Source organism: Mus pahari, chromosome 5 (assembly GCF_900095145.1).
Source record: "Mus pahari chromosome 5, PAHARI_EIJ_v1.1, whole genome shotgun sequence".
NCBI classification, from domain to species: domain Eukaryota; kingdom Metazoa; phylum Chordata; class Mammalia; order Rodentia; family Muridae; genus Mus; species Mus pahari.
The window spans coordinates 149,534,248-149,550,696 of record NC_034594.1 but is presented as its reverse complement, the minus strand read 5'-3'; the positions used below and the strand labels follow the sequence as shown (position 1 = coordinate 149,550,696).

At 36.5% G+C, this 16,449-nt stretch overlaps 1 protein-coding gene across 8 annotated transcripts in view; it reads left to right on the top strand.

The window, feature by feature from the left end:
* Positions 1–16,449, top strand: part of Akt3 (AKT serine/threonine kinase 3) — a 250,033-nt gene that overhangs the window by 123,836 nt on the left and 109,748 nt on the right. For all 8 annotated transcript variants that reach the window (XR_003843865.1, XM_029538449.1, XM_021198899.2 and 5 more), the window contains one exon: positions 6,002–6,127. Coding sequence is in view for 2 of the 8 variants with exons in the window: in XM_029538449.1 (XP_029394309.1) it covers positions 6,002–6,127 (126 nt within the window). In the remaining 6 variants the exon portion in view is untranslated. The remainder of the gene's footprint in view (positions 1–6,001; positions 6,128–16,449) is intronic.

Genomic DNA, 16,449 nt, shown 5'->3' with positions numbered 1-16,449 from the left:
CATTTTCTCAGAAAATTGGACATAGTACTACCGGAAGATCCAGCAATACCTCTCTTGGGCATATACCCAGAAGATGTTCCCACTGGTAATAAGGACACATGCTCCACTATGTTCATAACAGCCTTATTTATAATAGCCAGAAGCTAGAAAGAACCCAGATGTTCCTCAATAGAGGAATGGATACAGAAAATGTGGTACATTTAGACAATGGAGTAGCCCAGAAACTTAGAATACTCAAGATACAATTTGCAAAACACAAGAAAACCAAGAANNNAGACCAAAGTGTGGATACGTCATTCCTCCTTAGAATAGGGAATAAAATACCCATGAAAGGAGTTACAGAGACAAAGTTTGGAGCTAAAATGAAGGGATGGACTATCCAGAGACTACCCCACCCAGGGATCCGTCCCATCATCAGCCACCAAACCCAGACACTATTGCATATGCCTGCAAGATTATGCTAAAGGGACCCTGATAAAGCTGTCTCGTATGAGACAAATACAGAAGTGGATGCTCACAGTCATCTATAGGCTAGAACACAGGACCCCCAATGGAGGAGCTAGAGAAAGAACCCAAGGTGCTGAAGGTGTCTGCAATCCTATAGGTGGAACAACAATATGAACTAACCAGAACCCCCAGAGCTCATGTCTCTAGCTGCATATGTAGCAGAAGATGGCCTAGTCGGCCATCATTGGGAAGAGAGGCCCCTAGATCTTGCAAACTTTATATGCCCCAATACAGGGGAATGGCAGGGCCAAGAAGTGAAAGTGGGTGGGTAGGGGAGCAGGGCTAGGGGAAGGTATAGGGGACTTTTGGGATAGCATTTGAAATGTAAGTAAAGAAAATATCTAATTAAAAAAAAAAAAAGAAATTGACTGAGTACCGCTGTGTCCTTTTATAACATGCTAAAACGATAATTGATCATTAGATTTATTTTTGTGGTTGTTGTATAAATAAGTCTTTGGGAGCTGGCAAGATGGCTCAGCGGTTAAGGGCACTGACTGCTCTTCCAGAGGTCCTGAGTTCAATTCCCAGTGACCACATTGTGGCTCACAACCATCTGTAATAGGATCCAGTGCCCTCTTCTGGTGTGCCTGAAGACAGCAACAGTATACTCACATACATGAAATAAATAAATGAATAAATCTTTGCATAAGTCTTTGATAATAGTACATATAAAAGGTGTCTTTCATTTCTTAGGGTGGATATATTAAACAATTACAATGATGCCTTATAGCAACAAATATTTCACAGTCAAGGCAAGCACTACAGAAAACAAGACATGAGCAAGGTTACTCTTTCTTCAGAACTTTCAGAGAAAATATGTTCTTTATTCTTATTTCTGGTGGATTAAGTTGTTTTTTTTTTTTTCCAGTTTGTACTGAATCTTCTGCCATTGTTTCCATGGTCACCTGCTTCCTTCATATGCCATGTTTACTTTTCTATCAAATCTACTATTTTAAGTGTATTTTAAATTTATATGGGGCTACCTGGATTATCCAGAAAAAACTGTTCTAAAAATCAGTAACCTTCTTGCCTCTCTTGCAAAATGTGATAATATTCTCTTTTATAGAATTGGGTAATTCCAGAGATTGGGATCTGTACTTCTTTTGAAGGTCTATCATTTAGTAATTACTTTACTCTAAAATGCCAGAATCCTTTTTGGGAAAGTAAAAGACCATATATAGAATGGTGGTCCCATAATATTGATTATAGCGCTGAGAAATTATATAGTCATTATAAAATTCATTAGTTATGTGGTTGTGGTGATTCTATTGTAAACAAATTTTTAGAGCTGGTTGCTCTAAAATATGCCATAATTATATAGTGAATCGTACTTGATAATAATTTGATGGATATTGGCTTACATATTTTCTATACGATGCTTTCAGTCATTATATAGAGTTACTTCTGTTTAATTAAAAAATGTACATGGTAAGATAGTATACTTTGTTTGGACACTAGTAACTTGTATTTATTTATCTTGGTTTTTGATTGCATCATTTCTTCTTGGTCTTGATTTAATCTTATTTTGTTCATTGTAACCCTATGAGCAATAGGTTATGCACATACACTACAGACACAGGCAAGGGGATTACCTATGAGATGGCTGTATGATCTAGATTTATTCAGTAATGTTTGCATAGTGACAGTATTGCCTAAGGACATACAACTGGGAACAACTCTGACAATAAGCAAAGCCTGACCATTCATTTTAGAAACACTGGATTTTACAGTGTATATACCCTCTCATCAAAGAGAATAAGGAAGAAGAAGCACAAGTTATAGTGGATGATAAGTTAGGAAAAGATTGTGCTGGCCACTCTATCCAATTGATCCTACAATGATTGTTGAAATTTAATATTAGCTTAGATGCGAGTACTATCTTTAAAAATAGAATTATGGGAGCGGGGCAGTGGTGGTGCACACCTTTAATCCCAGCACTTGGGAGGCAGATTTAGGTGGATTTCTGAGTTTGAGGCCAGCCTGGTCTACAAAGTGAGTTCCAGGACAGCCAATGCTATATAGAGAAACCCTGTCTCAAAAAAAAAAAAAGAATTATGGGGGCTGTGGAATGGCTTAGTCTCTACAGTACTTGATGCACAAGTATAAGGACTTGAGATCAGATGCTCAGCACCCATGTTAAGATCTGGGTGCAGTGCTTTAGACCTCAAATCCCAATATTTGAGATGTAGAAAGATCCCAAAGCTCCTCTTACTCCATGCATGTGCATGCACATGAACATATTACAGCATCACAACTAAAAGCGGCATGGCTGGTAGTTTATCTTAATGACTGATCATTTGAAGTTTTCTTGTTATTCTGGGCATGTAGGTCCATAAAATATAGGATTTTTTTGTTTCTACTCATAGAACAGCCTTATGACATCTTCTTTTTTTGAGCTCTCATTGCTGAAATTACTGCATTAGTGGCAGAACTATGTAGGTAATTTTTCATGGTCACTTGGAAAAGGCCCAGTTGGGACTCCTTATGCTATAGAGACAGTTCTACCCTAGCAGTACTTAGTAATCACTGTCCTCAGTGCCATGCCAGGGAGTTAGTCATGAAAAACTAACGTTTTACATCGTTTCAGGCTAGGAAAGTTTACTCCTATATTGGGCCTAGGGAAGCAACAAGAGACACTCCCATTTCTGTTGTTCACTCACTCACAGCCTTTATGCCCTATGTAAGGATCATTCTTCAGAGGCAAACACATTCATTCTATTTATGGAAATGGAAAAGGTATATTTAATAAAGCCAGCACACCATGCTGAAGTCGTTTTTTTTCTTCAGAATTTTTGTAGAAACATATAAAATGGTTCTTTGTCCTCTGCTCTGAAAGAATGTGTTCAGTTCTTATTTACATAAGAAAACTGATTCTAATTATGATGTGGTTTTTATACTTTTCAAATGAGTTTGTTTCATTTTATCTTTGTATGATTGTGAAATTATCATTTGCTGTTCATCTTGACAGACATGTAACTGTATCAGTATAAATCTGTTCTTGTTATCAACAGCCTTTGGAACCTAAATGCTACATCATTGATTAGATATTGGCACCTAACAATATAAAATTAGATAGTAACACATAATTAAATAAGAAAGAATTAAATAATATTGGCAGTCAACACAGGAACAACTTTTTAAAGTTGTATAGGAACTGTGAACTTAAGTAAATATTATGTGATTTCCAAGAATGAATTTTGTCTTAATAAAAGTAGAGAAGGCATCAGGTATATGTGTGTTGAAATTTATCTACCTATATGCATGTGTGAAATATTTACATTTGCTTATATCTTTTACTTATTTACTATGACTATCAATCAGGTTATAGGCAGTTTAAATACAGGGTACTAGAGTATTTCGATGCAAGTCAACAAAGAATGGCAGTAGTTGCTGAGATAATAAAAAATGAGCTCCAAGGGCAAAGAGTAGAAGTTTGGAAACCATGTTTGCTATCATAGCTTTACAAGCTTCTCAGTACTTTAAAAAAATTTTTTTAAATGAAATTGATTAATTATAACAAATAAAACTATGTAAAGTGTTTCAGCTGTGAAAGTTGAACTATTTAATCAGTAAACCAGTATCTGTATGACTAATACATGATTTTAAAAATGTACAGTATGCAAGATTTATTCAAGATACAATCTGAGTAAGCTAACAGCTATTTGAATAGGCTTCCCTTCCTCAGTTATCCAATTGAGTTTTATTCTCTTCTTATATTTCAATCTTATAATTCAATTTCAATTGAATGTATTAACAGAAAAGAAAGTCCAGCTATTTGTGTTTAGGTGTAGGTAGAAATGCTGTACAGTGACGCTGCTTTTTTACTAAGAGGTCAGGTGTAGCCTTAACTTGTAGTCCCTTGCCTTTGCCTTCCTAGTGCAAGGGTTACACGCCACCATGCTGCTCAGGAAAAACTTATATATGTATATATCATATATAATCATGCTACATATATGTAAATATATGTTACATTAAATGCAATGAGTTTGCTTTTTTTTTGTTTTGTTTGTTTTCTGAGACAGGATCTTACTTTGTAGCCTTGACTGGCCTAGGGTTCACTCTGTAGACCAGATTGGCCTTGAACTCAGAGGGATCCACCTGTCTTTGTCCCCTGAGTGTTGCTGCACATGCCCATCAGGTTGTTTTAGTGTAAAAATACGTTAGAGCAGGATAATGGGAAAAGCAATGGAGTGTACACTCCGATAAGATTAATCTGGAGGTGATTTGTTAGTAGAAGCTGTGGTGTGGTTTGGGGAAAGCAATTGAGAACATTAACAGAGACTGGATGTAAAGCAGTAATGGGCCAGTTAGGGAAGGCTGTCAGGGAGATCCTAAGGAAGTTTGTTCTGACTTACTACTGGTAGTATAAGGCATGCCAGAAGTCAAGGGTTAGGTTTAAACTTGGCCGAAAGAACAAGCTGCTTTGTATCAAATGTAAAATTTTCAGATTTTTGTAGTTCAGCACTTACTAATAGCACTTACTAATAGCAGACCACATGGTTCCCTCCTCCCCTTCAGCGTTTTCTTCTTTCTCTTCCACCATTCTTCCTTCCTCCCTTGCTGATGCACTTACTCTATAAACCCTCCTCCCCCAAGTCTTGGCTTGCAGCTCAGCATGGCCTGGTATTCATGGTGATGCTCCTGCTTCAGCCTCCCCTCCTCTAGTGCTGAGAAAGCAGGTATGAACTGCTCTTCCTCGCTTCCCATTGAGCTAGTAAGGCACTGCTGGTTCAATTTGGGTCTATTTTGGTAGTTAGGAGGACCTCATATGGAAATCTAATAAAATGCACATTTCTATAGAGTTAGTCATGCCCAATAACTATATTGTGTTGCATTTGTTTCTATATGTAACTTCGGTGTGGTTTTGAGCTTTATTAACTCATGTTCTTTCAGTTTTGTGACTGGTCATAGCATTGTGTGAAAGGTTATTTTCCTAGAAAGAGGAAGTTAAGGTCAAGATTAACAAGGAAATACATCCTATAATAATCCTAGAGGCTGAGGCCAGACGATTGAGTGAGGTAATCCTCTGAGACCCTGTCTTACAAGGGAAAAGGAGTTAGCTTCTTTCCCCTTGTTTGAAAAACAAAAGCCACAAAGGAATATTATTGATCATGAAAGTGGAACTTGTATTTCACACTCTGCTTATGATCTGTTTTCCCTGCAATTCATAAATACTGTTCATGAAATTACTAGGGCCTTATAAAATGGCTGAAAATATGCTTTAACAGCCAACTGATAAAGTGGAAAACTAAACAAAATATGCATTCAGAAGAATGATTCTCTGAAGGAGTAACAGTCCAAATGAATAATCAAAGTATGGAGTCACTAAAAGCAAAGTATCTGGGGTTTATTAAATTTAATTGTAGTCTTATTTTCCTTTGCAAGTCAAGTTAAAAAAATACCTCATTAAAATTTTGGAGGTCAGTGTTACGGGACGTATTAAACCATACATTACTTCATTTTTGGCATTAACATGTGTGTTCTTTCCATGTAGGAGAATATATAAAAAACTGGAGGCCAAGATACTTCCTTTTGAAGACAGATGGCTCATTCATAGGCTATAAGGAGAAACCTCAAGATGTGGACTTACCTTATCCCCTTAACAACTTCTCAGTGGCAAGTAAGAAACTAACAGTTGTTAATTCACTGTGGGTTCATTTATCTGCATGATGTTATGTGACAGGTGTTTGTATGGATCTGAGAAACCAGCATGAAAGTTTGTTTACACTTAACAGAAAGAAATAATCAACTCTGTAAGAAATTTCAACTCCTTATGACAGGGACTTATGATCTTATGCAGAGCAATGTAGTTTACTGTTTTCCATATTTAGAGTTGAATGTAATAAATAAAATTGCCCACGTACACAACTTAAGTTTTTTTATATAAAATGTAAATAAGGACCTATGGTCTGGGTTGTAAGATGTTATCCTCCTTTCTGCATTACCTCACAGGATTCCCTGTCACAGTTTTGGTTGTTTGTCTTATTATATAAATGTTTTTCTATTAGAAATCTTTTCCTGAGATTATTTTATATTTTTAGTTATATTCATGTTTCTTCAGAATAACTTACAAAATGCTCATAGTTTACTTAGAAATGTCTTCGTTGCATTTGTTTAATTAAAAGGTGTTCTTGATGATAATAACGATTATTTTCATCTTCATATTTGACCAAGCTTTAAATGGTTTATACCTACTGATCCAAGTAAAGGCTCCTCCCGTGTTTATCCAGAACTAAAGCCGTTTCAAGTTCAAACTGGCATATAGAACTAGGTACAATCTATCCTACAGTGTTAACATTTTTAATTAGATGACCTCATTTACACTATTTTAGTTGGATGAGATATGTTGGAAAAAGAAGGGAGGGAGAATTGATATTTGTGAACATAATTAAATAACCAAAAGATTCAGGAAATAAAACATTTTTTAAGTATTATAAAATTCATTTTACCACAAAAGAATTTCAAACTTTATTTTCAGTTTTTAAAATAAAGCTAAAAGAATATGGAATTACAAATAATCGAGGAAGGATACTATTGTTCTAAAATTTTATCCAAATTTTTATCAAAACAAATTTTATGTGCAACATACTTTGATCTTTACCATCCTGGATACTTCTCTGAGAACTTCCTTGGGAACTAATTTAAAAACCTTCTGCATTCATATCTGCTTTCTTGTGTAGAGAACTTTTATTTTTGAGATGAAAGCTGCTTATCATTATATGTTATAAATACATATATATGTGTGTATTAAGAAAAAGTCTATCAAAACATGTTCATCATATATTAGTGGCTCTTGTAAGTAAAATTATTTAATCACTTTGACAACAGGAATACTATATTAAGTTTTTAAATTGCTTTAAGACGTATTTCAGGCTAAAGGAATTGTGGTTGAACATTTGCTTCTGAACGTGGTAGAAATTACCTTTTAAACAGTTGTCATGTCCTACTAAGGAAATGTCCATTTTAGCAGCAATTCTATTGGTTTTTCTGAAATAATTTATAAAAGAACAGAAAATTCTCTATCTGCTGATCAAAATGCAGCATTTTTTGACCTTATGAAATTTCACACCCCAACAAGTTTTAAAGACATACTGTATGTCACAGTCTGCCAACATCTGCTCTAACACTTCCACTGGCAGAGGCTGAAATAAATGTGTACTTGTGGAGAGAGTTCCTATTTAGTGACTGACAGCTTCTCCATAAGATAAATAGCAGTTGACATCTGTAATTTTTACTTGCATAACCAAATACTTATTGGTACTTGCCTCTTGCAGTTAAAGTCATAGTTGAATACCTAATTTTCAGGAGTATTACCTTAGGTCCTACCATGAGTCCATTAAGTAAATAGGAAGCTAATTCAAACTAAGGAGGAGGTATTATAGGCAGAAGATGACAATGCTTTTATGAGGGATCAATGGAAGAAACCTGCAAGGCCTGTTTTCTTTGGCTGGTGGTTAGATCCCCACTTGCCTTGGCTCCCTATGGAATCTATTCTTTAAGAAGCTGGTGAGATGCCTCAGCAGGTAACTGCTAATGGTGGTCCACAGCATGGGGAATACTGGTCCCAGGGATCCGACACCCTCTTCTGGCCTCTTTGGGTATCTTCATGTACATGTTACACATATAGACAAGCAGATGCACACACATACATATACATACAAATAAAATTTAAAAATTAAAAGAATTTGAATAGCCTTTAAAATTATTACAAGGTTTTTCTAAGATATGTTAAATATTATATATCCCATTGATAGCTACAATTTGAGGCCTCTATTTTTCTGCGAATTAAAAATGTTCCTTCATGGGCTGACTTCTAAGATTGCTCCATTTTGTTATCTGCTTCCTGTGGTGATATAAGTCCTTGAGTTTGGCTGTCCAGTGCAGGAGATCATGACTTTATTCCTAGTCTCTAATAGCAGAGAAAGACTGCATCATGGAGCTCATGGTTTGGCCAGCACAGCATAATCTGTAAACTCTAGGTTCATTGAGAGCCTACCTCAAAGGGTAGGGTGGAGAGTGATGAAGGAAGGTGACACCTGGCTTCACACACATGTGCACGTATAAGTACTAATATGTATATGTGTGTGATCATACATGAACATTATACTTATATATGGACTTTAATAAAATTTCTAAGAGATAGCCTTTTTACTCGTTTGAAAAAATTTTGATAGGAACCAGAAGGATTTTAAAATTTATTTCCCAATATTCATTATATTGATTTTCTTCACTTCTTAATAACATTGTCCGTGCTAGGGGTAGAGTATATGCTTAGCATACATAAGGCCCTGGTTTCAGACAGCAGTACCAGGGGGAAAAAATACCCAAAGCCTTTTGTTCTCACTGATTATACCACTTAACTACTATTTGATTGAAACTACTTTTGATGATTTCTCTCGTGGCCACCTCATATTTAATGGTGGTGGGAAGTCAACATTTTTCTTCTTATGCCGGCATCATGGCTATGGACCTTATAAACAAAAGAAAAATATACATACACATCTGTCTAGCATTAATTTTATTTAATTTAGACTTTGGAAACTAAGACTCAAAGATTTACACGTTTTTGTGCTGTGGGTACCCCCACCAAAGTTTCATTTTATAGTTTTGAGTGGCCTGGAACATGTTATATAGGCTGGCTTCAACCTAACAGAGACCTTCCTACTTCAGCATCTCCCATGATGACATTTATGACATGTGTATAAATGTAAATCATGGGCAAATATGATAGGTAATATGGACACTATAATGGTAATAGGCTGGGAAGGACTGAGCATGGCTTGTTTGTTGAGAAGTTCTCTTGAAACCTTCAGAGTTAAAGATTATTCCAGAAATAGGAAAATCATTTGTTAAAGGAGGAACTAAGACCTTCTTTAAAGGAAAGTCAGGAAGTCTTTACTAGATTTAGTCCTGGTTTAGGGGAAACAAGCAAGAAAACATTGAAAATGGCCTTCTTGCTTTTACGTTTTCCTCAACTGCCAAGGTAACACATTTGGCTAAAATCCTTCGTTAAGCTTAGATTTAATTTTCAGCTTTAATTTGTTTTCTGGATTGGCTTTGAGCTGCATTTCATTCTACTGACTAAACTTTTGGAATGGTGTTGTCCTCCGTGCTGTCAGGTTTCTCTGTGTTCTTATTTGCAGGAAGAATAATTTGGTATTTAATAAACATCTAGCCAAGGACTTCACACTTTGTACATTACACTGGAATCTACAGGATTATATTGTCTATAAAACCTTCGTTACAAACTGTGTCCTTATTCCCACTTTTCATGTATTCAGACCAGGCTTTTCTCCTGAGAATTGTGTCACACTAATTTCACTGAAAGTTATTGCCACCCTATGTGTTTTTAGGCCTTTACTTTTCCTTAAGACAGTTGCCTGTTTTCCTTTGTTCAGGGTTTGAGTTCTGCCTCTGCTTGAGTAGAAATCTTGGTCTGTTCCCTATCTTTTCCTTTCCTTCACATCTTTACCACACTCTCAATCCATTCCTAGTTCTGTTGATTTTATTCTTATGTTCAAACCTATTATGTATGCGTCAAACTATTTTCCTGGAATGACTCACTCTCTTAGTCTCTGATGCATACTCTTAACTATATTTCTGCGTCTCGTCTGTGCCACTCATGTTCTTCTTTCACTTGTCTGTCAGAAGGATCTTTCTAAAATTACATCCTAACTATGCCATTCTCCCCAGGAAAACTCTGCCTTGGATCTTCATTGCCTTCTGGATGGCATCCAGCTTCCTTAATGTATCATACTAGGATGTCTTCAATCTGGCCGCTCCTTTCAGCTCCTGCTCCATGTCTCTTCTGCTCTGCAGTTCTGCTTCGGCAGTGCTGAGCTGTTTATAACTCCGTGAAAACTTTGCTGCTCTTCTGCTCTTTGTCTTCGCTTCTGGTTGGAATGTCCTCATCTTCTATTTGCCTGTGTAATTTTCTCTTTCTTTCTTTCTTTCTTTCTTTCTTTCTTTCTTTCTTTCTTTCTTTCTTTCTTTCTTTCTTTCTTTTTCTTCCTTCCTTCCTCTCTCTCTCTCTCTCTCCCTTCCTTCCTTCCTTCCTTCCTTCTTTTCTTCTTCTTCTTCTTCTTCTTCTTCTTCTTCTTCTTCTTCTTCTTCTTCTTCTTCTTCTTCTTCTTCTTCTTTCTCTTCTCTTCTCTTCTNTTCTTCTTTCTCTTCTCTTCTCTTCTCTTCTCTTCTCTTCTCTTCTCTTCTCTTCTCTTCTCTTCTCTTCTCTTCTCTTCTCTTCTCTTCTCTTCTTTTCTTTCTTTGAGGCAGCGTTTCTCTGTATAGCCCTGGCTGACCTGGAACTCACTTTGTAGACCAGGATGGCCTCGAACTCAGAAATCCACCTGCCTCTGCCTCCCAAGTTCTGGGATTAAAGGCGTGCGCCACCACACCTGGCTTGCCTGTGTAATTTTCTTTTGTCTAATTAATTTTAAAATTTCTTTTCCCCATTCATTCATTTAAAACTATCCCTCTGCTTTCCTCAAACTGGGGTTTGGTGCATATGTGTGTGTGTTTATCACCTTGTTTCTTGGTTATCTGGTTTATAAGTATGTCTTTCTTACTGGTCTGAGTTATTCTAGGTAAAATAGTTTAATCTTACCTCGTAGAGTACATATTATGACTTTAATAATTATTCTTGAATATCTGAACATATAGTATGTAAATTTCTCCTTTTTAGATAAGAAAATGAAGCCTTTGGAGTCAGTGATTTGTTTAAGATTATCTTACCATATAATGGTATTTAAATACCAGGATTAAAACTATGTGATTCAAGGCTGAAGAGATGGCTCAGTATTTAAGACTGCATACATACTAACCTAAGTTCAACTCCCAGCACCTATGTCAGGTGACTCATTCCTGCTTATAACTCCAACTCCAGGGAGAGTGACACCTCTGGCCTCCGTGGGTACTTGTACTCACTGGAACATACCCCTCCATGCACATAATTATAAAGAATGACTCTTTTTAAAAAAAAAAAAAAATCTTGCAGTACTCTGCTGTCATTTAAATGTTATCTTATGTTAGTCAGTGCATTATATACTTGTCCTGTTGTTGTGAAAACATGCATAAAAGAAGCCACTGAAGGCAGAAAGATTTATTTTTGCTCCTAGCTTTGGGGGTTTTCCTGCATTAGAGGTTAATCATTTTGCTTTGAGCTCATAGTGAGGTACTGGTTTATGGTGAAAAGTACCAGAGTAAAATGGTTTTTCTCATGACCAGGGAACAAAAAGAGAAAGAACCAGGTTCTTAAATCTTCAGGGATATGGTACCCATAACCAAAAGACACAGGTCACATCTCATGAAGTTTCTACCATCTTCCAAGAGCTCCAGGCTAAACGCCAAACATTTAAAATGTGTCTTTGGAGAATATTTAAAATCTATACAAGCATACCGTTTTCATCTTCACTTTTCATTGATTTAGAATATAAAAACCATTACTTAAATTGTTGAGTAGCCATTGCATGTAGAATGGAAATTTATAAAGAACTAAGGGATGTGGATAACATCATTTGGCCTTTATTCTAATTTGAGTTTATCAGATCAAGTATGGACTCTGAATGAAGATATCTTTGTAATGCAGTGAAATAGAGATGTAATTTAGGAATTATTTTTAAGGATGGTATAACCATAACTAAAAACTAGAAGTTACCATAACTCATTCTGATAGTCATAGATTGAGAAAACATTGTTGAGAATACATGCACATTGAGTTGAAAAATACTGCTACAAACGCATATTGTTACATGGTACTTTGAGCAGAGTAGTTTTTCTGTCCATTAGCCATGATCTCTGGTAGTTTACATCTTTTTACCGAATTCTTAGATTATTAAACTTCAAAGAGGGAAAAATTCTTCTATGGAAGAGTGAATAACTGCCCAGATGTCTTCAGGTTCATCCTGGTTTTGCAAGGTTCCTTCTTATTCTGTGTGGTAAGAAGCGGGGTGTGCCAGCATCCGTCTCAAGAAACTCGTAGACACCCGCCTTCTGTGTCTGCCTTCTGTGTCCGCCTTCTGTGCCCGCCTTCTGTGCCCGCCTTCTGTGCCCGCCTTCTGTGTCCGCCTTCTGTGCTGCAGATGTTGGTCTGTCCTGGAACTGTCTCACAATGTTCCTTTATTCTCTTCTAGAAAAGATAGGACTTCTACATTCCTAGCTGCCCCCCTTTTAAATGAATGTTTCCTATCTAATCTAACCTATTTTTTACTCACATTGAAAATAGAAAATTATGGTTCTTAAAAATGATCTTTGTTGCTGAAGTTAGATTCGGATTTCAGATTTGGAGACAAATCAGTTGATGGGTTAAATCAGAACCTATGGAGAGAGAAATTTAGATTTAGCATTTATCTTGTTTATCTAGATCAGTCATTAACTAGATAGGTATGAATTATGAATAATTAAATTCAGAATAATTAAATTCTAAAAGTCTGTTGATCATTTAGTATCTTACTTGGTGCCTAGAGGTTTGTATCATAGGTTTTTGTATAGGAATTTGACATAGACACTGTATAGTATTATCAATGTACACATAGTAAATGAAGAGAATAGTGGGTTTAGTGGCCAAAATGAATTTTTTATTAGATATTTTCTTTATTTACTTTTCAAATCTTATCCCCTTTCCTGGTTTCCCCTTTGAAAACCCTCTATCCCATCCCCAATCCTCCTGCTTCTATGAGGGTGTTCCCTTCCCACCCACTCCTGGTTCTCTGTCCTGGCATTCCCCTACACTGGAGCATTGAACCTTCACAGGACCAAGGGCTTCTTCTCCTATTGATGCCCAACCATGCCATCCTCTGCTACATATGTGGCTGGAGCCATGGGTCCCTCCATGTGAAATCTTTGGTTGGTGGTTTAGTCCCTGGGAGCTCTAGGGGGTCTGGTTGGTTGATATTGTTGTTCTTTATATGGGGTTGCAAACCCCTTCAGCTCCTTCAGTCATTTCTCTAACTCCTCCTTTAGGGACCCCATGCTCAGTCCAGTGGTTGGCTGCAAGCATCCACCTCTGTATTTGTCAGGCTCTGGCAGAGCTTCTCAGGAGACAGCTATATCAGGTTCCTGTCAACATGCACTTCTTAGCATCCACAGTAATGTCTGTGTTTGACCACTGTATATGGGATGGATCCCCAGGTGGAGCAGTCTCTGGGTGGCCTTTCCTTCAGCCTCTGCTCTACACTTTATCCCCATATTTGCTCCTGTGAGTATTTTGTTCCCCCTTCTAGGAAAGACTGAAGCATTCCACTTTGGTCTTTCTTGTTGAGCTTCATGTGGTCTGTGAATTGTATCTTGTGTATTCTAAGCTTTTAGGCTAATAACCACTTATCAATGAGTGCATACCATGTGTGTTCTTTTGTGATGGGGTTCAGATGATAATTATCCAGTTTCATCTATTTGCCTAAAAATTTCATGAATTCGTTGTTTTTAATAGTTGAATACTCCATTGTGTAAATGTACCACATTTTCTGTATCCATCCCTCTATTAAAGGACATCTGATTCTTTCCAGCTTCTGGCTATTATAATTAAGGCTGATATGAATATAGTAAAGCATGTGTCCTTGTTATATATTTGAGCATCTTTTGGGTATGTGCCCAGGCGTGGTATAACTGGGTCTTCAGGTAGTGCTATATCCAATTTTCTGAGGAATCACCAGACTCATTTTCAGTGTGGTTATACCAGCTTGCAATCCCACCAACAGTGGAGGAGTGTTCCTCTTTCTACACATCTGCTGTCACCTGAGTGTTTGATCTTAGCCATTCTGACTGGTGTGAGGTGGGATATCAGGGTTGTTTTGATTTGCATTTCCCTGATGACTAAGGATGTTGAATATTCTTGGCCATTTGATATTCCTCAGTTGAGAATTCTTTTTTAGCTTTATACCCCATTTTTAATAGGGTTATTTGATTCTCTGGAGTCTTCTTGAGTTCTTTGTATATATTGTATATTAGCTCTCTATTGGATGTTGTATTGATAAAGATCTTTGCCCACTCTGTTGGTTGCTGTTTTGTCCTATTGCCAGTGTCCTTTGCTTTATAGAAGCTTTGCAATTTTATGAGATCCCATTTGTCTATTGTTATCTTAGAGCATAAGCCATTGGTCTTCTGTTCAGGAAAATTTCTCCTGTGCTCATGTGCTCGAGGCTCTTCCCCACTTTCTCTTGTTATTAGTTTCAGTGTATCTGGTTTTTATGTGGAGGTCCTTGATCCACTTGGACTTGAGCTTTGTACAAGGAGATAAGAATGGATCAATTTGTATTCTTCTACATGCTAACCTCTGGTTGAACCAGCACATTTGTTGAAAATGCTGTCTTTTTTCCACTGGATGAATTTTTATAGAAAGTAAATGCCATGGAACTTGTAAAAGAAGCAGTATGTAATAGTTATCTGGTTATATTCTGTGGTGGTAGGTGTATATCTTCAAACAAACCAGCCGTCAGTCAGCTCTTCCAGATACCAGCTAGCTCAGGTCTTCATTAATTCTTCCTGGATTATGTTAACAGTCTCCTAATTGGTTTATGTTCAGAAATTCTTTTCTCTGAAATACTTGGAATAAATGCATATATATGTCAAGAAGAAGTTGTCCAAATACCATTCCTTTCCTCAGGCAAAGAAATCTTAGAGTTGGTCTATTATTTTTAACATGGGGAAGCTAAATTATTGGTTTTTTTTTTTTTTACTTATCCTTAAACATTTGTACAAAATAAAAAAAATTGTATCTATGTTCATATATATACACCTCATATCTTTTCAGTATTTTCTGTATGGCCTAATGTTCTATATTTTTGTTTTGGTAGTGGTAGAGATGGAACCCAGGGCCTAACATATTCAGAAACCTTGATGATGAGCTATATTTTAACTCTCCATGATGTTTTTATGTAAATTGCTACATTCTGTTAAGTTCAGTACCATGCACATTCATAAGTGGTTTTGATCTGAGTGACTTCTTAGGCTATTTTATATACTTAACTTTTTGAAGATTGGATGCGTTTTTACTTCTAATTCTGAGGAAAATTTTAGATAGATGGGAAATTAAGCCTAATAATAGGTTTATCTCACTGTAAGTAGTAGATGCCTTATTTAAAAATAAGACAGAAAATGACAGTGTAAATTTAGTCAAATGTCTTTTGAAGAACCAAGTTTCTGCTGGCTAAGGATTGTGCATATTTCAACTGTTGCCATACCCTTTCAGATACTGTTATCTCAATCACTTGTTGCAGGAATGCTGTGAGTTAAATATTTTGTTTCCTATTTTGAAAAGGCTCAGAAAATTTTGTCTTATGCTCCTTCCTAGTTGTTAGAGCCAGAAATTAACTATATGAGTAAAAATACAAACTCTAAATTATGTGTTCATTTTATCATTCCACAGATAATAGTCAGTGGATCTGAAGAATTTGTAATATAGTAGCAAAAATACTTTGTGACACTTGGAATTGGTACTTGACATGTTTCACGATTAAATTCTGGAGTAAGTTTTAAAATTAAAATACAAATTTTAGGAAAGGGGAGATTCATTAGAAGCTAGACTATCGAGAAAATCCCGTCTGGAGATTGAGATTCCTTAGAGAAATGGTAATATTTTAAAAGACAGGCTGGATTCTAGGCATAAATATTATTCTAATTTTTAAAATTCTCAGAAACTTGGGCTGAATATCTTCCCTTTTGAATAAATAGGTATGAAATTCTCAGGAATGAATCAGAGCTCAGTGGTATGTCATTTCCTATAAACTATTGGAAAACTATTGGAGGAAAGGGTGTCATAGTTAGGGTTACAGTTTCTGTGTTGAAACACCATGACCAAAGCAACTTGGGGAGGAAAGGAATCATTTCACTCACAGTTACACATCAAAAGCAGTGAGGCAGGAGCTCAACCAGGGCTGGAATCAACATAGGGGCTGATGCAGAGGCGATGGAGGAATGCTGCCTATTGGCTTGCTCCTCATGGCTTGCTCA